We start from the raw sequence: 25,050 nt of genomic DNA on the forward strand, positions 1-25,050 counted from the left end.
ACGAGCTCTTTTAGTAGCTTGCTTCATCTTCTTTCCCTTCATCTGCCCAAGAAGCTTGTCTGCATTGAGATGCATGGGAGCTGCAACAAGACCTGGCGTTAGCAACGTCAACAAGAATGAAATACCGTCCAAAATAACTCTAAACCAAAGAGGACCTACTAGGACTCAAGCCAGCCTGCACGATCTTATCTTCGGCAAGGTAGTCCTTGCAGTGGAAGCCGAGCTCTACCCACGATTGGAGCGTCTCCCTTGTCTTCAGGTCCAGCCTAACACCGGATTCCTGAATGGCAGCCCTCCAATGAGTAGGGAAAGGTCACCCTGTGGGATTACGAACTACAAAATAACTTCGCTTCCAGGCCGGGATCCTATTGGGCAGTTCGTGTAAAAGTTTAAAGCTCAGGCGAGATGACAGGTAATAGGTTCGCCTATGTTCGGGAAGGACGCAGGAAGGAAGAATATTTCTTGATTGATAAAATAGAAGAAAAGATGTTGAGGTCAAGAGGTAGACAGTACTCATAAAAAAGAGAGATCGTCCCTACTACATTCCAAATTGAGTTCGGGTGTAATTGGTCTATAGTAATGTTGAAGAACTTCAGGACCTCGATGATCAAGGGATGTAAAGGTAAGCGAAGACCAGCCACGAGCTGCTCTTCGAAGATTACGATCTCATTATGATCGTGCTCCCAAGGGAAGTTAGTGATGGGGAGACTGTAGGTGTACTCTTCCGGGAGGTGGTATCGACCTATCAAAGCCCTATATCTACAGTCAGCGTCGAAGGACCGAACCTGTCTGATGCCTGATCTCGATGAGTAGACGCTGGATTATTCGTGGCCTCTCATGCCTCCCAGGATGACTCCACCTCGGGAGGACCGACCCGAGCCGAGGTACCTTCCTCGGGCTCATCCAAGAGACTATCAAAACTAAATTGCGACATAACTACGAATTGAACCAAAACTGAAAAAGAAAAGCTAGGGGAGACTCACCAAGAAGAGAGACCGACTGGAAGATTGACGAACTAGAAAACCCGAGCTGAGGACTCTAACTGCGACCTCAAGGTGAATGCTTGTGAACTTATGGCGGAGAAAATGACTGGGGTCCCCTCATATTTATAGCCGCAAGGTCTGGGATCAATGGTCGAGATCAAGAAGATCTGACGGTTCCTAAGAAAACCGGTTGCACGACTCTCAAGGTCAAAATCAGTTTAGCGCCTTTTTTGGCGTCTGTGGAGTCTATAGATCACGTGACGTCTGCGCGTAAACTGCACGCGACCTAGGTTATACTTGGTTGAGCCAAGCAGCCGAACTGGTCCGACTGGCGAACTGTCTGACTGGACGGCCTGAACCTCGACCCAAATCTACCCATGTCACCGTGAACTTCCTACACCAGGTCAGGACCCCTGGCCCGGGGAGTGGGGGGCAACTGATGGAGGGTGATTTGGCCTGACCTTGTAATGAGGGGACACGTGGATGTGACTCGACATAAGTGACAATTCAGCATAACGAGCTCGCTCCAACTCAGCATAACGAGCTCGCTATTACCCAACCTGACAGCTCGCCATGAATGGCAGCTCGCTACAAGATAATACTCCGTTGCCCCGAGCTAAGAGTCCCCCAAGTAGGGAGCACCTTGAGGTAAGACTCCCCAAGTAGGGAGCACCCTGAGCTAAGATTCTCCCAAGTTGGGAGAATCCCGAACTGAAGACACTTTGGGTTAAGCTCGTCAGCTCCCTAACTAGAATAAGCTCGCTCCTGTCCAAAACTAAGTAGACTATCTCGGAGATCTACCTCGGGTAGAAGCACCTCGGCACATCACCAGCAACTCGGTGTAAGGTAGCTCGCTGCAGAGCAGTACGACGTATCGCAGGGGATTTTCTGCCTGACAACCGTACCTGCCAAACCTAGAGACTGCACCCACGTCTCTTGCCTGGCGGCGTCGTGCCTGCCAACCCTGGAGGTTGTTTCTTGTCTGGCAGGACCGTACTCTGCAGCGATCACCTCTGCCCGACAGCTCAGCTCTGACAAATAATGGCCAGCCACTCCAAGACGTTATTAGATAGCAGATCGCCGCCGCAGAGATTCAAAGGCAGTTGCACCTGACATGTCAAGATACTAGTATATAAGGACCTCGACCCCCAGAGGCGAAGGTAATTGCGTGATCATCACTCTAGCTCTTTAATTTCTCTGCAACTCTCTCTCTCTCTCCCAGCTTTCAATCTGGTTACTAACTTAACCGTCGCAGTGTTCCTGCCGGGTGAGCCCCTCGGGTTCCTTCATCTTCTTCCTCGCAGGTACCTCTTGTCCAACACCAGCTAGGAGCGCAGCCACTTCCAGCTTGGAGTGACCAAATCATGCACCATCATTTCTCTTTCCTTCTTCTTCTTTCATCTCTCTTTTCTCTCCTATTGTACTTTCTCCATTGGCCACCTGTTTGTTGAAGATGCTCTATTCCTTGGATACATGTCGAAAGAGCTGAGGTGGGATTCTATCCAAAGTTTAGTGAATCAGACCATCCATAAAAATTGGAAAAGGGAGAGGTTCAACTGGGGTTAAATTGTGATGATGTCATATATACATATATATACTATCAGTCATATAAATACTTTATATAATATATTTTACAAATTTTATTATATTAAAATATGGTGGATGGATAACAAGTTCCTTAATTTTTAAAGCAAATGACCACGGTTCAAGTCCCATAGTTTACATTTTCTTTAATTAACATAAATAAAGAAGTGGGACCATGGGTTCAACTTTTGTAACATGCATTTTGAAATTTCAATTACTTAATGACTTAGATGGTTTCATGAAATTGGGACTAGTTCATCAATTTTTAGTTGAATTTAAACAATTTTGATTAGGCTAGGTTTGGAAAGGGGGTAAATACAAAATTGAAAGGTGTAAATTAACATTCCACTGGTTTGAAAAATACAAATCGGTTTATTTTTGCATGACTAATTTATGCTTTTCGCGTTTGACACCAAGATGTAAAACATTCGATGTAAAAAAAATGATCGTTTGATTATGGATTGTGCCATTTAACATCTTAACATATGCCTATAACATTTCTGGACCGTTACAGTTTGATTGTGGATTGTGGATTGTGCACTTTAGAGATGGCTCACAAACCTGCCTCCAAGGTTGCTGCCCAGTCCCTAGATCTGAATTTGACAGAATACTACCACCGTCACCCTTAAGCCCAATTCTAAGCCCTCCAACACCATAGCCGCTTCCCGAAACAACTTTGCCACCGTCACCACTTCCTCTCTTTTCCTCAACACCCAATTCACCAATCATGAGTCTCTCCCTTCCTTCTCAGAGTATTTCTCTCACTTCAACAAGGCCTACCCTGATTTCTCCTAAACCCATCTAGCTGACCGCATCAGAGCCCAGGAATACTCAAGGTTCTAAATATTGACACGGGCCGGTACGCCAGTGTCACTGTTTTTTTTATGTTTCATATTTTTTTAAAATTGGTTCAGAGGGGCCGGTTTAAGGCCCAACTACCCTTTAAACCAGTGGCTGACTCGATACAACCCTTGTAGGGGAGTATCAGGAAGCCATTGACACGATACATATCAGTCGATACGGGCTGATACGTGTCAATACTTTGAACCTTGGGAATATTACCACCATCACCATTTCACTGAAATATTCACTAAAATTCAACAGAAAAATGAACTAGAATTCATCCAAAATTCACTGAAATTTCACATAAATATTCACTGAAATTCTATAAAAAAATGAACTAAAATTCTACAAAAATCTACTGAAATTCCACATAAAAATTCAGAGGACTGTTCACTAAAATTCTACAGAAAAATCAAGTAACGTTCCACAAGAATCTATTGGATTTTCAAGATTATGATTCGGATTCGAATTATTTGATCTAATCTGATTTGATATAATAAAAAACTACATGATATAATATAAATAAACAGATAAACTTTTCCAATTCAATTTGATTTGTTGTGTTTAGGGTGGGGGGGTGGGGGTGTTCAAATCAGCTCTTACCAGATCAACTTTGGATTCGGTTCAGATCTGATCCGACTTATGTACAGCCCTACTTTGGGTCCGTCCCATAGAATTCTTGGCATTTGCCATTTGGCAAATGGTGGGCCCTTTTCAGGTTGGACACAGCTTTGTATTGGGCCATTTGCCAAGTCTAAGTGTGTATTTTATTTTTGGGTAAATTACAAAGACCTCCCTGTACTATGGGTTCTGTGACAAAGACCCCCTGTATTTTGTTTTGCGACAAAGACCCCGTTTTACTATGACCGCGAGACAAAAACCCCTTTCTGTTAGTTTTCCGTTAAAATCCGCCATTGCAATATTTTTTAATCCCTATATTACCCTTGTAAGAAAAACACTGTTCATTTTCTCCGATCTCACGATACAGGAACAGCAGCGGTGGTAATCCCTTCTACCTCAGATTCCTTCACATTTCTCTCTATCTCCCTCTCTCTCTCCCTCGATCTCTCTTCTTCCCCTTCCCTTTTGTCAGACTCTCCTTGGTCTTCTCTCTCCACCGCCTGAGCTAAGCTTTGGTTCTGCGATTCCGTCATGAGAAAAGCAAGAAAAGGAAGCTGCTCTTCAATTTTCTTTGTTTTTGGATTTTCTTGTTAATGTTTTGGGTCATGTGGGTTCTGAAACTGGCAACACGACAACTTTCGGTTAATGGGTTTTATCAAGTTTCAATTGAATTAACTCTGTTCTTTCCAAATTTTACTAATTATTTTGCAGGAGTATGCATAAAGTGGGTTAATTTCTTTTTTTGTTCCTCTATTTTTCCTTTTTTAATCATGCTTGCTTGTACTTTGTGAGCTTGGTCCTGTGTTTACCGCAACTTAGATGGATTTGATACTCCAGAACTGGGTTCCCATTCCTAGTAACTAGAGCGTTGTACAATGTTTTTGTTGGGTGATTCCACAATTGGGACGGATTTGGATTTGTCAAAGAGAAAGAATAAACCAACCATGGAATGATGGAATCTATTGAAAGCTTTTTTTTTTCCTTAGTGTTTACTGATTGAAATTTGGTTTTGACAGTTCTCGTTCGCAATAGGGACAGGAAGCGAACGATCGCGAGGTTTTCATTAAGGAGATCGAAGATCGGGTGGTGGGGAGAGGTTTGAATTTGATTATAAGGGAATGGGCCTCACAAGTCCCAATACCGAACCATACAACCGTCGCTGCTGTTCGGCATGTTCCTGTATCGTGAAATCGGAGGAGATGAATAGTGTTTTTCTTATAAAGATAGTGTGGGGATTAAAAAATATTGTAACAACGGATTTCAACAGAAAGTTAATAGAAGGGGGTCTATGTCTCACAATCATAGTACAAAGGGGGTCTTTGTCACAAAACAAAGTACAGGGGGGTCTTTGTCATAGACCCCATAGTACAGGGGGGTTTTGTAATTTACCCTTTATTTTTTTTGAGGATAAATCAGCTACTCTCGTGAAATCACAACCTTGCATTGTGTTTGTGAACCAAATACAACCAACGTTTTGTTGCAAATCAGGGTTCATGAACTAGAAAAATCCTCATTTTTTAATACTATTAAAGATAGCTTTTTGCAATGTTCAAAGAACCGGACTTGTCATAGAACTGACAAAGGGAGAGGTTCACGGGTCAAAGGTTCAACCGGAGTTAAACCAGAGGTCGAATCATGATGATGTGGCATATATGTATATATATTATGGGTTATATAAATACTATATATAATACATTTTACAGCTTTTAATATTCTTAAATATGGTGAATGGATGGCAAATTCTTTAATTTTTAAGGCAAATGACCAAAGTTCAAGTCTCTTAGTTTATACTTTCTTTAAAATATGTATAATAAAATAATATATATAATAAAGAGTCATTAAATAACATAAGTACAGAGGTGGATTAATGGTAATTAAGCAATATATGAGATTCATGGTTCAAGTTTTATTACACTCATTTTAGAATTGCAATTACTTAGTGACCCAAGTGGTTTCATAAAACTAGGACTGATTCACCAGTTTTTTGGTTAAACTGGATGGTCAGCTGGTTTTCACCAATATTTTAGACATTACGGCTCTTGGGGTGTAACTGAACCAGCCAGGGTCCTAGGTCATGGTTCAACCGGTCCGGCCAACCTAGTTCGGTTTTAACACTGGCTTTTTGAACACAACCCCATGGTCAAAAAGAAGGCTGATGTGGTCAAGTGATCCTATGTATCTCTAGCCATATTCCTATATTGTATAAAGTGCAATAGATATTTTATACACCTGAAAAATGTATAATTATATATACTTATTAACATATGTATTTTCACATGTTATATTATATTTTTAAGGGAAAATTCCCGATAGGTACCCTGTACTTTAGGCTGAGTGCCAATTTGTTACCTGAACTTTAAAGCACGACAATCTAGTTGGCGTTAACCATCCATTAAGTGGAATACAATAAGACAAAAATGTCCTTCGATCTGCCATCTCCCTCGCCTTCACCAAAATAGGCTTGTTCTCTCCGGTAACAAATTCTCCGACAAGAGTCTCTTTGAGTTTCCCATATCAGTTCTGCACAGAGTGACAACATTTTGGTCTGATGGGTTTGCTAGGATTGCTCTCCCACAGTACTCTTCGGCTTTAGCTAGATCACCCCGAACCTGTTTCCAATTAATCAAACAAAAGTCTGTCAAGATTGATTCCTTTCTTTTCTTTCTCTATAAAGAAAAAACAAGAATTGAATGGGTTCGTTTCCTCTTTTAAGAACCTCGCGTAATTCCCCAGAAGAAGTGCATTTGCAGGGTTCGCCTCGATCATCTTTTGATAATAAACATTTGTGCAATCATTCCCATAATTCGAATTTGAAAACCCAGAACCCCTTTCACCGTCTCCACCATTTGATCCTCCTCCTCCTCCTCCACCACCACATATCCGGCCACAATCACTCCCAACTCCACCGCCCACAGGAAGAGTTGCCAACCCATTATCCTTCACCCCAACAGCACACCCCTCATCCATGGCTTCCGTAGCTTCCCCCAAACTAGAGCTCGAAAGCAGCCGCTCCAAAGACGAAGCCCTTGACTTGATTCCCACCTCTTGTTCTTCCTCTTCTTCCACCGAAATTGAAGGCAGCCTAGTAAGGTTCCTCCCTAATGTTATCTTTTTCAACACCGCATGCTCCCGGAGATCAGTCTCCGACAGAGCTCTGCTCATCTTCTTCATGGAATCACCTTCTTATTAATTAATTATATAATTATATATACTTATTAACATATGTATTTTCACATGTTATATTATATTTTTAAGGAAAATTTCTCGATATGTACCCTGTATTTTAGGCCGAGTGTCAATTTAGTACCCGAACTTTAAAACGTGACAATCTAGTTGGCGTTAACCATCCGTTAAGTAGAATGCGAAAAGATAAAAATGCCCTTTGATCTGCCATCTCCCCCACCTTCATCTGCAGAGGCTTGTTCTCTCCGATAACAAATTTTCCAGCAAGAGTCTCTTTGAGTTTCCCATATCAGTTCTACATAGAGTGACAAAACATTCTTTGGCTTTAGCTATTCTTTGGCTTTAGCTAGATCACCCTAAACCTGTTTCCAATTAATCGAACAAAAGTCTGTCAAGATTGATTCCTTTCTTTTCTTTCTCTATAAAGAAAAAACAAGAATTGGATGGGTTCATTTCCTCTTTTAAGAACCTCGCGTAATTCCCCAGAAGAAGTGCATTTGCAGGGTTTGCCTCGATCATCTTCTAATAATAAACATCTGTGCGATCGTTCCCATGATTCGAATATGAAAACCCAGAACCCCCTTCATTGTCTCCACCATTTGATCCTCCTCGTCCTCCTCCACCACCACATATCCGACCACCATCACTCCCAACTCCATTGCCCACAGGAAGAGTTGCCAACCTGATGGTGCGCGATCTGGATACTCCTAACTAGAAGATGATCTGAACACAAGTTGCGTGACAAGCTGGACCAAGCTGCAAGATAATAGATCAGAGAACCCAGGGTGACTAAACCGGCGAGGTCGCTCCAATGCTTAAGTCAGTACTATATTATGGATGCAAGTTGAATACTTGAATGCTAAAGTGCTAGTGAGCAAATAATTGCGCATACCTCTCTTTTTTCTCCTCTCTGGGTCTTTGGGGTTGGTGGCTTTATATAGCATTGTTCAGTGTGGGCCTCGCGCACCATATCCGAGATTTCTGGGAGATCGTGCCTAACCAGTCCGAAATCCTTGGAGGTAAACATCATGCACATTGACCACCCTCTGGAACGTTCAGTACGTGGGCCAACTTCCAAGAATCGTGGGAGTGTCGGGATATGCATGCCAAATTTGTCGGCGAGCACATCTCGCAAGTTGCCACCTAGACCTCAGTCAGGCCGGGACACCCTTGAGGGAGGTTGCACCTTGCATCGAGGTCACTTCGGCCAGTGACGAGGTACTGCATGTCGGCCCTGGATGAGGTGCTTTTAACCAACCTGAGTTGTGGTTGAGGTCGCCAGGTCTGGGCGAAGAGAAACCATGATCTGGGACTCCGTCATTGCTTAGGTGGTGTCTATGTGTCAACTAGTTGTTCCAAGATGCCATGTTGTCATGGGAGTAGTTCTACTGCGGAAGAAACCCATGGGGCGTCCAAGCCAAGGTAGGCCAGGACAAGCCTTTGTGTGACACGAGGCTAGGAGTTGCCCGATGAGATGGCTGCACCAAGGTCAGTAGCACTGGATCATGACCTCAAGTCGCATGGCCGGGTTACTCGGCTAAAGCGGGACGACCATGATGAGAGGCGAGTGGGCGCCAATAAGAAGGAACTTCTGTATGCCGATGATGTAGGCACCTGGTGCCAATGATGATAGGCAATTGCTTGGGCCGGAATACACCCGTGCGCTATGGGCAACGGGGTAGCTCATTCAGCTTGGGCAAGGGGCTGGCGTGGTGAAGGGTCATACTTGAGCTAGGCCCGCTTGCCAAGCCTCCATTGAGTGTCGGTAGCGCAATGTCGGTCCATACATTGTTCCCATGAGCATGTATGCGGCCATGAGGAACCCTGGTAGCCATGCTAGCCATTAACCAAGGCTGCCCCGCAAGTGATGTTGGTCTAGGAGTGCCAAGGTTAGGCACCCAAGGAGGTCGACCACCCCTCCTCAAAGAGTACGTTAAGCTCTTGGAGGTCTGCCTGAAGATAACATCACTTTTCCCAAAAATCTTATAGGCGAAAATGACGGTGGTGTCCCTTAACGTAAGCCTGCCAAGCGTAGGCAAGGCTAAGCCTGTGTCAGACCGTGACAGGCTCCCCCACTCAATCCCTTGTCGTCCTCGACTATGGTCCTTCTGTGAATAGGCGCCTGTGTCCCGTGCCATCCACTTGTCTGCCAGTTCCTGGGCTCGCCTGGCCAACTCGGGTCTTGCCTATGTTGGTGTCCATTTATGGGGACAAAACCATATCACCATGTCGGCCTGCCTAGACTTCACCCCCTGTGTTGAGGTTACTCAAATCACGCAATGGCTATGCCGTTGAAATGTGTGAGAAGGGCCCTCGAAGAAATTGTGTGTGGTGCTTCGCGGAGGTTCACCCCATGTATCATCTTCACCTCAAGGCTCGACCGTCTTCTTGGTAGTTTTTCAGTAGTGCTACCGAACACGATGCGATAGGTCTACTCCTGCTATTGGCGTGTGTCCTGGGTGTACCCTTTCACCATGCTGGTCTGTAGACTTCACCTCGCTGTTTGCGGGTTAATCAAACCTAGCCATTGTGTTGCTGCCTCAAGGAGATCTAACCGCTTTGTGTGCGAGTGGTGGCAACTTTTACCCATGATGTTGCCGAACATGCACTCGCCTTGTGATGAGCTATTGTTGCTGCAAGTGTTCCACCTGTTTGTAGAACTGAGCATGTCCTCCGATGCATTGCTAGTGTAGGGCCGCCATGCTCCAACAACTAGTGTACCCACATTCCTATCATTCCATATTGTGGCTTCAACCGAGGACCCATTCTGTGCAAAAATGCCACTTCAGTGATATTCCTTGACCCACCGTCGACACAAACTAATTCGGACTGTTGTCCATGCCATAGTAGTGCCTTTGACAAACTACAGAACAATGACTCATCCGTCATGAAACCAAGATGTAGGCACACCACCCACAACTCACTAAAATGAACAACAACTGATGTCCGTGAGGAAGCATGGCACTCCCCCACTCAAACCACCACAATATACCTTCCATGAAAAGGCTCATGCTTCTGCCCCCGCATGAGCACAGCAACCAATGCGTCTGCCCCCGCAAGGGCGCTGTTTTGGGGTCATTGGAATGAGGACACGAATGAATGGCCTCTTGCCAGGCCTGATGCGAAGATGCTTGCTTGTGCCCAAGTGGAAGTGCCTAGGGACCACACCCCACGATGTGCTGCTTGTCGAGATGACCGCTTCAACTAGCTCTATGCTAATCTACTTTGACACCAACTACGGCAGTAGTTGGCTAGCTTGCTCTGATACCAATTGCGGCAGCAGTTGGCTAACTCACTCTGATACCAACTGTCATGAGGGTAGTTCTATAGCGGAAGAAACCCGTGCGGCGTCCAGGCCAAGGTAGGCCAGGACAAACCTTTGTGTGACGTGAGGCTAGGAGTTGCTCGATGAAATGGCTCCACCAAGGTCAGTAGCACTGGATCATGACCTCAAGTCGCATGGCCGGGGCACTTGGCTGGCTCTGGTCGGTCCATGGGAGGCGCCTCTTACGTGCTAAAGGGTGACGGCCATGATGAAAGGCGAGTGGGCGTCGATGAGAAGGGACTCTTGTATGCCGATGATGTAGGCACCTGTGTGCCAATGATGATAGGCAATCGCTTGGGCCAGAACACACCTGTGTGCTATGGGCAACAGGGTAGCTCATTTAGCTTGAGCAAGGGGCTGGCGTGGTGAAGGGTCATACTTGAGCCAGGTCCGCATGCCAAGCCTCCCTCGAGTGTTGGTAGCGCAGTGTCGGTCCATGCACTGTCCCCATGAGTATGTGTGCGCCCATGAGGAACCCTGGTAGCCATGCTAGCCATTAACCAGGGCCGCCCTGCAAGGGATGTTGGTCTAGGAGTGCCAAGGTTAGGCACCCAAAGAGGTCGACCACCCCTCCTCAAAGAGTACGTTAAGCTTTTAGAGGTCTACCTGAAAATAACATCACTTTTCCCAAAAATCTTACAGGCGAAAATAACGGTGGTGTCCCTTAACGTAAGCTTGCCAAGTGTAGGCAAGGCTAAGCCTGTGTCAGACTGTGACAATGTGTCATGATGTCATTGGAGGGCCAAATCCGCCCTCATCAATTGCCCCCCACTCCCAAGCTGAGAGTAGCTCGGCGAAGGGAGGAGATTGCTCCTTTTGGCCCAAGATGACTGATTCGATCAATTTGTAGTCGCAAGCGTTGGTCTGATTTACTTCTCAGATCGGAATAGTTCGAGTGTTTGCTGCCTTACGCAGGACCTTGTTGCCTTGATTCTCGGGCACGAAAGCGAACTCATCCTCTCAATGAGAGGTGAAGTAGGTACCCCGAGGACATCTACCTTATTAGGGATGTAACCGTCAAGGGGTTCTGCAATCCGACCATTACCTCGAAAGTGAAGCTTACCATGCTGTCCTCAAAGGGGTGTTCTAACTGCGTGATTGCTTTATTAGGTCACTCCACCTAGGTAGACTTTGACGCAGTGTCACTTGAACTGGTTCTCAAAAGAGTAGACAATGAGTTCGATGCGGATCCTAAAACCAAGGTAGAGGTCTACTGTGAAGAGATTAGCCAAGTTTGCATTTGTCATGGTGCCGAACTAGTATGCACACCGATGAGGCTAAACACGAATAGCTTTTTTATTTTTCCCTTGCCAAAGAGGTGACTAGGTATATGCCCGAGCTGACGTCAATAAGTGTCGATTACTAACGAAGTGTCGGGCTAACGAGCTAGGTGAAGGGATGAGAGATCCATCATATGGATGGCCAAACCCTGAAAGAAGATTGGGTGAAATTTAAAAAATTTCTCTTTCCCATGTGGGACCCAAACATTGATCTACACATCAGCCACATGGGTTTAGCCCAGCCTCTGTTACAAGGCCTGGCCGAATTCACTGTAGGAAACAATGAACCCCTGAGTCCATCACCATGGGCTCTTAATGGGCCCAACATTTACACTAAATGGTCATTGGGTCAAGCCATATTATAAAAACCCAAGGACTGTGGGCGGATGTGAGATTAGCCCATCAGGTATTACCCTCAATGGTCTTACACTTAACCTCTCATCCTATAATGATCAAACACTACCCGACAAGAGAGGACCTCTCCCTCGGCTACAAGGTACAGTGTTGCACTCTCTACTCACATGAATCCGGGAATTAAAACCTTTTGCAAACATTTTGAAACCATAATATATATATATATATATGTATATCTCTATATAAATATATTTTGCAAAACAAATTTCAACGGTTGAAATCAACTGTCAGCAGTTTTGGTTTCCATCAGAGAGACTGCATTCCTGATCATTTACTTTGTCCGACAAAGGGGCTGATTCTGTCACTATGATCACCCACTCATATGAATTCTCGGACTGTCCCAACATACCTAGGTTTTGACCCCCTCTAAGGATCTCACTGATTGACATATCTAAGCCAGCCCAATCCAACACTTAGTGCAGTATCATAATCGAGTCTAGGGGTTAGGTGTAACATTCCAGTTTTGCCCATTTATCTCCAAGGTCCAGGGCAATACTGGAATTCTAGTCCGGTTCAGGGTTTCAAGAAAACCCACACTGCATGTACCTTAGGACTCACCCTGGCAGTTGAGACAAGCCACCCCAACCAACTTGGTGGCACATCAGTGTCAACCTTGGCAAGATAAATCTCCCCAGATCTATCCAACGGATATGAAGATTTTAAACTAACACGAGTCTCATAAGTGTCTAATTTAAGAGTATTACACAAAAACACACCATAATAACATGAATCAAATATGTACTTTATTCATTTACATTAAATGTCATAATGTACATCATTCTGATTGGAGCTAAGGGCATACACTGTCTAACAACTCCCACTTGCACTTAGGTCCAATCGGGTATAAGCCAGAGTCCCATGCTTTCCACGTGTTTCTCAAACACTTTCTATGTCAGTGGCTTAGTCAATGGGTCTGCTATATTTTCCGCTGATGCTACCTTCTGAATCAGGATGTCCCCTCTTCCAACTATCTCCCGCAGTACATGGTACTTCCTCTCGATGTACTTCGACTTCGAGTGGGCTCGTGGCTCCTTAGCCTGAGCAATGGCTCCAGTGTTGTCACACAACAATGGAATGGGTGATGTGCTGGGTGGAACTACTCCCAATTCCTGAATGAACTTCTTTATCCATACGGCTTCTTTGACAGCTTCACTTGCGGCAATGTATTCGGTTTCAGTTGTGGAATCCACTGTGAACCCTTATTTGTTGCTTTTCCAGCAAATAGCACATGATCCTATCATGAAGATATAACCAGATGTAGACTTTCTATCATCTGGATCTGATTGAAAATTGGCATCAGTATACTCCTGGATCTGTAGTGAACTACCATCGAACACTAGACAAAACTCTTTTGTCCTTTGAAGGTATTTTAGTATGTTTTTCACTGCGGTCCAATGCTCTTGCCCTGGGTTAGACTGGTATCTGCTTACCACACTCACTGCCTGAGAAATATCAAGACGAGTGCACAGCATGGCATACATGATGCTTCCTACGGCTGAGGCATAGGGAACCTCTGGAGAGAGTGACTTCATGCCTGAAAGGAACATTTCCTTTCTTGGAGTTCTACATGTTGTATCTTTTGATTATTTTGTCAATGTAAGCAGACTGGGATAATCCTATTATCCTCTTCGATCTATCTCTATAGAGTCGAAGACCCAGTATATAGGAGGCTTCTCCAAGATCTTTCATGGAGAATTGCTGTGAAAGCCATACTTTCACTGTAGTTAACATTCCTACATCATTCCTAATGAATAGAATGTCATGTACATACAGAACCAAGAACGTAACCTTATCACCACTGGTTTTCCTATAGACACATGGTTCATCTGGATTTTGCTCAAAGTCAAACTGTTTGACGGTAGAGTCAAACTGTTTGACGGTAGAGTCAAACCGGATGTTCTAACTCCTAGAAGTTTGCTTAAGTTCATATATGGATTGGTTTATTTTACATACCATGTGTTCCTGACCCGCAGCTATGACACCTTGCGGTTGCTGCATATAGATATCTTCAGTAAGATCTCCATTCAGGAACGCAGTTTTGACATCCATTTGCCAAATTTCGTAATCATGGTACGCTACTATAGCTAGCAGAATCCTAATGGATTTAAGCATAGCCACGAGTGAAAATGTTTCCTCATAATCGATTCATTCTTTCTAAGTGTACCCTTTCGCCACAAAACGAGCCTTGTAGGTCTCAACCTTACCATCAGGGCCCTTCTTCCTCTTATAGATCCATTTGCAAACAATTGATTTTACCCCAAGGGGCGAATCTACCAGAGTCCAGACTCCATTGGTCTCCATTGAGTCCATCTCAGCTCTCATGGCATCTACCAACTTCAAGGAATCTATGTTCAACATGGCTTCCGTATAAGTCACGGGATCCTCCTCATTGGTTGTGGCTTCCACCAAGTAGCTTTCTTGATCATAGCCAAAATGAACTGGAGGCCTGGAAACCCGGATAGATCTCCTAGGTTGGTTATTTTCTGGAACTGGTGGGACATCTCCTACTACCCCTGGGCTCTCATCATCAAGAACAACTTCCTGATGATGATTATCCAGGATATAATCTTCTTCTAAGAAGTGGGCATTTCGACTACAAAACACCTTTTGCTCTTTTGGATCATAGAATAAGTAACCCACAGAGCCTTTGAGGTAGCTTATAAATAGGCAACGATTGGTCTTGGATTCCAATTTGTCAGCACCTGTTCCTTTAACATGTGCCGGACAACCCCAAATCTTCAAGTGTCTCACACTTGGTTTCTTACTAGTCCAAAACTCATAGGGAGTATTCGGAACGGATTTGGTTGGAACCCGGTTCAGCACGTATATCGTAGTCTCTAATGCGTAACCCCAAAAGGATGTGGGTAGCTCTGAGTGTACGAGAAGTGATCAGACCATATCCAATAAAGTCTGGTTCCTCCTTTCTAACACACCGTTTAGCTGTGGTGTTGTAGGAGGAGCTAGTTGTGATACTATCCCATTGTCCTTTAAGTAGATTCTGAATTCGTCAAAGAGATACTCATCACCTCGATCTGATCGAAGGGTCTTAATTTCTCTCCCTAACTGTTTCTCGACCTCTTGTCTGAATTCTTTGAACTTTTCAAAAGATTCAGACTTATGTCTCATTAGGTACACGTAACCATACCGTGAGTAATCATCGGTAAAGGTTATGAAATAAACATGCTGGTTACGTGTCCTAACATTTAGGGGACCACATACATCAGTATGTATAAGGTCAAGTGTGCATGTACATCTTTTAGGCTTACTATTAAATGATCGTTTCATCATCTTACCCTGAAGGCAATGTTCACAAGTTGGAAGGTCTACTACAGATAGAAAATCCAAAGGACCATCCTTTACCAACCTTGTGATACGATCTATATTAATGTGGCCAAGTCGGTAATGACATAGGCACGTGGGATTCACTATATCACGGGTTCTCTTCTTGGGGATTATTTCCGACGTAGTTTCGGTAAGGTTCATTTCTAGAGAAGGATGGAGAACATAGAGACCATTCTCAAGTTCTTTGTATGCGAGAAATTTGTTATTCCGTTTAATAGTAATCACATTACTGAATAAGATAGAATAACCATCCATGCACAATTTTGATACAAAAATCAAATTTTTTCTTAAATTTGGTACGAAAAGACAATCTTTTAGTACAATAATTCCTTCTTTGAAAACTAATTCTACAGTTCCTATGGTTGTAGTTGCAATTGTTGCAGAAGTCCCCAAGTAGAGTGTCACTTCTCCGTCACTCAGTCTTCTGCTTATCTTGAACCCCTGCAGTGTGTTACACGCATGAGTTGAAACCCTAGAGTCAATACACCAGGAAGCAGAAGGGACCAACAAATTGGTCTCTGTGATAAAAGATTCGAAATTACATTTCTTCTTAGTCTCCAGAAATTGAGGACAGTTCCTCTTCTAGTGGTCGGCCTGTTTGTAGAAGTGACAGGCATCCGATGCCTTATCCTTTTTCTACTTCTTAACTTTGTTATTTCTCTTCTGAGCCTTCCCTTTAGCCTTTTGCTTTCTCTTGCCCGATTTGCCACCTTCAACAAGCATGGCTATCGGCTTATCCTTCTTAATCAATTCTCCAGCCCTCTACAACATATTGTTGAGTTCCTGAAGGCTAACATTTAGCTTATTCATGTTATAGTTCATGGTAAACTAATTGAAGAAGGGAGACAAGGAATTGAGGATAGCATCAATTTTAGTGGCATGGTCTAGCCCTGACTCGAGAGCCTCCAGTTCATTAATATAACCTATCATCTTTAGACAATGGTCATGAACCTGTTGGTTCTCGATCATCTGTGCGGTCATAAACAACTTTAAGACCTTCTGACGAGTAGAACGGTTCTGCTCCTCATACATAGTCTTTAGACTATCCAATATGTCCTTGGACACTTCGATCTTATCAAATTATCGCTGTATCGGATTATCCAAAGAGGCTATAATATAACACCGGATAAGAGAATTTTTTCTCCTCCCATTTTTTATACTCTCTCCATCTGGCCTCAGAAGCCCTGTCACCCGGATGATCCGAAACAGGGTTTTTAGCAATTTTGTCCAATTTCTCGGACATTAGGACCAGCATAAGGTTACGAAACCAGTTAGCATAATTTGGGCCCTTAAGCTTGTTGTTGTCAAATAGTTTAGTGAATTGACTGTTTGCCATTTCTGATAAAGGGCAAAGCAAATATTAGTCCACAACCTTATTTGATTCATGTTACCTACATAGATATGGCTTTTAATCTATGTTTCACTTCCATTTATTCATCTCTGAGATTTCCCTCCTATCTCAGTGACGGAGACTGCGAATTATGTCTCTAGAAATGTGAGAAATCACATAGGGTGCATGGAGCCAACTATTTCAGCTGCATAACCCCACCACCTTTCTGTGAAGGATCATATCCACTCATCTTATGAGCTTTCCCTTTGGCCTCTGTCAGACAAGGTTCATTGCCATTTTATGTTAAACCTTTCTGTCCAGTGAGTGCTCATCCATCATATTTGTGAACGCCAAGGTACTGTGAGAGAGTCTACCATTTTAGGATAGGCCTCTCCCACATCAATCTATGACGCCCCTATCATCTTATGAAACAATCCAACAGATCCAGCAGCAAATGCATAGCCTAATTTTATGGTGCGTTTCCTCATTACTGAAGGACTCATCTTCATGTTAATGATGGAAGGCCTTTAGAGAGTTCATCATATAAATCTCCCTATCACATGCACTTATATTTTAGTGGAGGGAACGAAATATTATGCCCTAATTTAATTTAGGTCAAACCAAAGTGTATCCCACTAACTTTCATAAAGTCAGGTTTAGATGGGCCCTACATGGCTAGGGTTCCGCACGGCTCCTCTTGGGGAGGAAGCTGGAGTGAGGCCCACCACGAAGGGAGATCATCCAATGATCTGAAGGACACCATAGCAATGATGTGCACAAAAGCCACTATCGAATCAGCATGGGCCAAGTACTTATGGCCCATGAACGTTGCACATCACACATCCATACATCACATGCATGAAAAACATAATCGATCAAATCAATTAAATAACTATAAAACCCATAATTAAAGCCCATAAATTTTCATAATATTACTGATTAATATTATCTAGGTATATGGGCTGAATTGCAAAGAGCAGTTCGGCCCATATAGCTTTTATGTTGAAATTGGCTAAAGCAGTTTTAACATATTAAAACTGGGTTTTATAGATGTGGGTTGAATTGCATCTTGCAATTAACCATCAACTCCTGGACCCATGAGTGAAAAATTAGGGTTGAGAATAGCCCCCATCGAACCACAGATTCGGTCCAACCAGTTTGGTCCAATCTGGTTCGAATGGATCTAGGGTTTGATTTTTAATTCAAGATTTAATTCAAGAAAATTTGATCTGAAATTAAATAACTGAAACAAGACAATCAATAATCAGTAGGAGGGTTGTTCGTAGGACTGTTACCCTACAAAACAAAAATTAGATCGCAGCATGCAGTTTCCAAAACTGCAAACCGCAGATGGCTGAACCCATATCTGCGAAAATCTTTCCTCTACGCTTTCTACTTCAACTTCGAATGGAATAAAATAGAAAAACCTATTTTCTATTAACAATACATCAAACTTGAATTCCTATACATTCTGTTTAAAATTTTAAAAAAATTAATTACAGACCAAGAATGAATAGAACAACAGGTGCGTAGTTTTCTTACGCCATTAAAGAATTCGATCTCCACCATACGAACAGCCCAAAAATCAAGAAAAATATATAGAACAATTTTAAATATAAATCAGATTTAAAAATATTTAATTTCAGATCAATCACCCAAAAAACTAGGAACCATTTTCCCAAAAAATGCTAATTTGCGTAGATTCAGATCTGGTTAATTTTGGTTCAAGATTTGAACCTGGCTTTGATACCATTGAAAGGATGAGAGATCCATCATATAGATGGCCGAACCCTGCAGGAAGGTTCGGCGAAATTTCAAAAATTTATCTCTCTCCCATGTGGGAATCACATTCCCTATTTTAGAAAACTGCATTTTCAATTATCAATCTTGAAACAAAACCGGACCAGATCTGAAACCAAAAGGGAGTAAAGGGATATACGTGATACGGAGTAACAGTAACTCCCAATGAAGGTGTTCACGTCCAAGGAGAAAACCAAAGACTGCTTCCACCGAAGATGGCACGGTGCAGGATGAAGCATAATCAGCAGGACGGCTCTTCAGCAAGAACCGAATTCTTCAACAAGAACCGAATTCTTCAACAAGAATGTGATGGAGGGCTGATGAGCACGACTTTAGATTACCTTTTCTACCAAAAGGCAATATCAAAAACCTTTATTGATCACTCCCACAACTGGAGATTGAACTGATAGGAGCGGCAAGAGCAGGAAAGAGCAGAAGACAGGAGCAGTCAAATTGCAAATTCTTCTCTCTGTGTAATCTGCAAACTGAGTGTTGTATCTTGGACGTTCGCCCTACTCCTCTATTTATAGCCTTTAAAGAGAGCATCTCCTAATCCCATTAGGAGTTTCCTAATCCAAATCTTGTATTTGAATGTGGACTCTCTTTAAGAGATAAGGATAATCCCTTATCTTATCTACAGATAAAGATCAACCTTCCTAATCAAATTAAGAGTTTCCTTATCCAAATCTTTATTTGGATCTGGACTCTCTGAGTAGATAGGGATAATCCCTTATCCTATCTGCTGATCTAAATCCCAGAACCGCCCCAAATTAATTAATCTTATTAAGCCAGTTTGAATTGGGCTTTAGGCCCATTAAGTCTATGTGCTCACTTAACCTCCTAACTACTACCCAGTTGGCTGTCCTTGTATGGCATGTGACCTAAACATTGATCTACACATCTGTCACATGGGTTCAACCTAGCCTCTATTACAAGGCTTGGCCGAATTCACTGTAGGAAACAACGAACCCCAAAGTCCATCACCATGGGCTCTTAATGGGCCCAACATTTACACTAAATAGTCCTTGGGTCAAGGCAGCTTATAAAATCTCAAGGACTGTGGGTAGATGCAAGATTAGCCCATCAGGTATTATCCTCAATGGTCTTACACTTAACCTCTCAGCCCATAATGATCAAACACTACCCGACAAGAGATGACCTCTCCCTCGGTTGCAAGGTACAGTGCTGCACTCTCTACTCACATGGATCCCGGGAATTAAAACATTTTGCAAACATTTTGAAACCATAATATATATATGTATATCTCTATATAAATATATTTTGCAAAACAAATTTCAACGGCTGAAATCAACTACCGGCAATTTTGGTTTCCATCAAAGAGAGTGCATTCCTGATCATTTACTTTGTTCGACAAAGGGGATGATTCTGTCACTATGATCACCCACTCAGATGAATTCTCGGACTGTCCCAACATACCCAGGTTTTGACCCCCTCTAAGGATCTCACTGATTAACATATCAAAGACAGTCCAATCCGACACCTAGTGCAATATCATAATCGAGTCTAGGGGTCAGGTGTAACATTCCAGTTTTGCCCATCTATCTCCAAGGTCCGGGGCAATACTAGAATTCTTGTTCGGTTCAGGGTTTCAAGAAAATGCACACTGCATGTACCTCAGGTCTCACCCTGGTAGCTGAGACAAACCACCCCAACCAACTTGGTGGCACATCAGTGTCAACCTTGGTAGGATAAATCTCCCCAGATTTATCCAACGGCTGTGAAGATTCTAAGCTAACACGAGTCTCATAAGTGTCCAATTTAAGGGTATTACACAAAAACACACCATAACAACATGAATCAAATATGTACTTTATTCATTTACATTAAATGTTATAATGTACATCATTCTGATTTGAGCTAAGGGCATACACTGTCTAACACTAGTTTTTAATAGGAATAACCCGATCTCAATGTACGCCGAAGTAAATAGACATTGTAGGGTATGTGCCCATCCTACCTGCGCACAAGTTACTTTTTTATTTGCCCATGCTGAAGAGGCAACTAGGTCTCATGTGGTGTTGAGATCTTTTATCAACTCGACACCTTAGCCCTTGGGCTCTGGGAGCGACTCGCAGTCTACTCTCCTTATCCTTATTTAGCCGACGTGCGACCTGACATTTCTGCCTAAGCGGGTGGTCATTCTATAATAACTTCTCATATAGTTGCTTCTACGTCATCTTGTAGGATTATCTTCTTGGGTGAGTGCTTGCGAGACCATAACGTACATGTTATGCCCCCTTTGCGAGGGCATAATGTTGTTGTCGGTGTGATTTGGCAGTTTAGGGCCATGACTACACTACATCAGCCTCGTTAGTGACACCGGTCATCCACTCCTACAAGAAGCCACTGGGAGCTTGACCTACGGGGGCAGCACTATTGACTTTAGGTCACCAGCTCGCACAGGAGCCTTGGAAGGCTCAACTTGCAAGGGCGTCCATGCAGTCCGTTGGCCGCCAACTCCTGCGGAAGCCACGAAGAACTCATCTTGTAGAGGCGACCTCACGAAACAGGGCTGATGAGGCCTCATCCTGGCTGACTGCTATTGAGGATGAGTTGAGGATGTTCTGTTGTTGTCTACATCGGGCTTCTCCCATGCTCAGATCTGGAAATTCATAATTCATCTCATAGAACTGCTACGCTTCAACCCCGGCAGGAACCACTAATGGCTGTACCGTGGGGAGAGGGGCGTTCACATGCAATAACGGTGTATTTATCTTGGGCACTAGGGATGCTGAGTTTAGCCTGAACTTGTCTGCTTGTCACAGGGGAGTTCTCCAGGTTCATCATAGGTGTTTTTGTCCCCCAATAATCGGTATTCGTTCTGGGTGTTGATGCTGCTCAAAAGTGCCTTTGAGTTCATAAAAAATGGAAATTAGAAAGTGAGAACTTTAGTTTCTAAAAGGCGGGATCTTAGCTTTTTGGAAGAATAGGACTTAGCCTTTTAGAAGGTGAGAATTTAGCTTCTTGTAGCGTTTCTCACAGACGGCATCAATTGATAGTGCGCGATCTAGATACTCCTAACTGGAAGATGATTTGAACACTAGTTGCGTGACGAGCTGGATCAGACTACAAGATAATAGATTAGAGAACCTGGAGTGGCTAACCCGGCGAGGTCGCTCCGATGCTTAAGTTAGTACTATATTATGGATGCAAGCTGAATACTTGAATGCTAGAGTGCTAGTGAGCAAATAATCATACGTACCTATCTTTTTTCTCCTCTCTGGGTCTTTGGGGTTGGTGCCTTTATATAGGCATTGTTCAATGTGGGCCTCACGCACCGCATCCAAGATTTCTAGGAGATCGTACCTAACCGGTCCAAAATCCTTAGAGGTAAACATCATGCACATTGACCACCCTCCGAAATGTTCGGTATGTGGGCCAACTTCTATGAATCGTGGGAGTATCGGGTATGCATGCCGAATTTGTCACATCTCACAAGTCGCCACCTAGACCTCAGTCAAGTCAACATGCCCTCGAAGGAAGTTCGGCCAGTGACGAAAGGGTGCAAGTCGGCCTTGAACAAAGTACTTTTAACCAACCTGAATTGTGGTCGAAGTCGCCAGGTTAGCGGTGAAGGCAAGCCACTAGGTGAAAAACCACAATAAACCACAATTTGAGACTCCAAGTCATTGCTTAAGTGGTGTGTATGTATCAACTAGATGTTCCAAGATAACATATATGTGATGTCATTAGAGAGCCAAAATCCGCCCTCGTCACAACCCGTTATCCTTCGCCCCTTCACCCAACACCCCTCATCCATCGCTTCCACAGCTTCCCCCAAACCCCCAAACTCGAAAGCAGCCGCTCCAACGACGAAGCCCTTGACTTGATTCCCACCTCTTGTTCCTCCTCTTCTTCCACCGAAATTGAAGGCAGCCTAGTAAGGTTCCTCCCTAATGTCTTCTTTTTCAACACCGCATGCTCCCGGAGATCAGTCTCCGACAGAGCTCTGCTCATCTTCTTCATGGAATCGTCGCCAAGAGGCACCGAAGCCGATGAGGCAGTCAATGTGATCGGTCGAGTTTTCGGTATATGAAGAAACAGGTTAGATTCCGGCAACGACTCCTTTGACTACGGAATCCATGAATTCAAGATCGGCGTTGAAGCGCTTCGAAGAAGCATCTTTTTTGTTCTTTCCCAAAATAAAATGAGAAAAAAAAAAAAAAGAAATCTTCGACAAGAGAGAGAGCTTCAAGTGAGTGGGCGAAGAGGCAAGAAGACCTCCTCGATTAACAGAGAGAGCTCGCCAGTCGCTTTATATACATATATACAGAGAGACCGAGTGGGTGAGTACAGAGAGAGAGAGTGTGTGTGAGTGAGAGAGGATTTATAAGCAGGACAGAATCTAGACCGTTGATTCGAGTAAGGAAGTGGACGGAGGAGATATGGGAGCTACGCATGTGCCTTATAATTCAGAAATGGCGTCTATACAAGAGGACGAGTGGACGACGACGTTCTTTGAGGTGATTCCACGTTGAGCAGTGAATCACGTGACGTTGGGTCCTTGTGGACCGTCTGATTTGTTTAGTAGCGCAGTTTCGACGGTGAGTATTAGCTCCAACCACGTGAAGATAAAGTAGCTGCATCTGCTTGAACATGTGGCAGTTTACATGAATCTGAAACAACCCACGAAAGACTTATAATCCAAAGATTTCTTTCCTCCCTGCAAAAGGCAAATGATGGAAAAGAAACTCCAACTACAAGTAAAACAAAGTAGGGGGCAGAGCAAGTTAAGAAAGAAAATTTCTTGTTTTTCTAATCAAATTGAAAACCCCACTTGTGATAAAAGATTACAGAGCTGAACTGCAGAACGGACAGAAGCTGAACTCGGGTTCAACAACGTGAGAGCAAGAATGGCAGCGAAGAATATCGGAGAGGGACGGAGAGAAGTCGAGGACGGATGGGGAGGGAGGGAGAAGGATTGAGGGAAGAAGAGGGAGCAGCTGTTGTAGTACATGGCTGGCTCTTTGCCGGACCAACGCCACACCGGAACGAAGAACACCTTCAGGACCTTCTCGTACTCCACCAAACCCGCCGCCGAGCCGCAGTTGGTGCAGCGTCCACAAAGAAGAAAAACATCTCTTCTGCTTTCTTCCGTTAATTCTGAAAACTGATCACAGGTTCACAGCTACCGAACGAAACGGGTCGTGTCGTGTCGTTCTCTTCTCCTTTATCGAACCTATTTGTTATCTTTCCTTTTGCTTCCCTCGACTTCGTTCTTCTCGACTGGAATTTGAAGAATGAAGAGTCGGTTACAACTTCGAACAGCACCGGAGTTTCTCAAGTTTTCAGATCATTGGGAGATTTGGTTTTGGGTTCTCGTCGCACTTGTAATTGTAAACCAGTCCACCTTTTTTATGATATGTAAGTAAAAACAATACGTTTCCAAGTATTGTACCTCTTCAATCATCATCATTTCTCCGGTCTCTCTGTAATCTGTGATGGTGGCGCTTTCTTTCTTCAATCGGTAAACAAGATGAGAGGTGAGGAGAATTCCGTTCGGAGGTGGAATGTTTTCTTATTTGTTTTTTGTTCGGGGAGGATTCGGATTTGGATATTCGATGAGCGAGGCCGGAGCCATTGCTGCAAGCATTCTAAGCATTCTTCGGTGCGGAGAAGAACGTCTGGCTGGTTGGTGGATGGAGCTTCACCTCCATCGAGAGATCGAGAGATTTGGAGGTTAGCCGTTAGTATTAAAGCCGTTGCCAAACTCTTATGGTCATGGATCTTGAATTGCATTAAACAAAAGGGAATGGCGAAACAGAATCCAATATAATTAATTCTATATAGTTGAAAGAAGATGATGATAATGATGATGATGACGACGACGACAATATGAATGAACAAAATTGCAATATGTAAAAATATTTATCAAACCAAAGGAAACCACTGTCTGGAGCTCTGCAGTGGTTAGAGCAATGAATATTTTTTAATTATTTCTTTAGCGGTAAACGGAAATTAGAATGGGAATCGGGCAACTTATCTATTCTGGGACCCTGAACAAGCAGTAAGCAGGTGGATGGCCAGTGGAGATGCCAAGCTCCTTTCTGCTCACATATATTATCTTATTCATTTTCCTAGCCCACATAGATATTTCCAATGTAAGCAGACTTAAGGCTGCATTTGGCATTTCTTATTTTCAGGATTTATCTTCTTTTTTGCGGTTAAAATGTCCTTATAAATATCGAGTTTTTAACTGTAAAAAGAACATAAGTCCTTAAAATAAGGAATGCCAAATGCAGTCTAACAATGTCCTGGCTCCTACCATAGCACACTGCATGCCTGGGGAGAGACCTCCCAGCTAAGTGACGTGCCACTTTTGGT

The 25,050-nt window shown here is 43.5% G+C and overlaps 1 protein-coding gene across 1 annotated transcript; it reads right to left on the minus strand.

The window, feature by feature from the left end:
* Nucleotides 1–5,333: 5,333 nt before the first annotated feature.
* Nucleotides 5,334–25,008, minus strand: LOC109115890 (uncharacterized). The gene is made up of 2 exons (XM_088895112.1): nt 6,748–25,008; nt 5,334–6,640 (listed from the first exon to the last, which is right to left on the minus strand). The coding sequence occupies exons 1-2, from the start codon at nt 7,200–7,202 to the stop codon at nt 6,625–6,627; spliced, it is 471 nt and encodes a 156-aa protein (XP_088751238.1). The 5' UTR covers nt 7,203–25,008; the 3' UTR covers nt 5,334–6,624.
* Nucleotides 25,009–25,050: the final 42 nt, after the last annotated feature.

The sequence above is a fragment of the Nelumbo nucifera genome, chromosome 1 (genome assembly GCF_055504915.1).
Source record: "Nelumbo nucifera cultivar China Antique chromosome 1, China Antique-T2T, whole genome shotgun sequence".
In the NCBI taxonomy this organism is placed as follows: domain Eukaryota; kingdom Viridiplantae; phylum Streptophyta; class Magnoliopsida; order Proteales; family Nelumbonaceae; genus Nelumbo; species Nelumbo nucifera.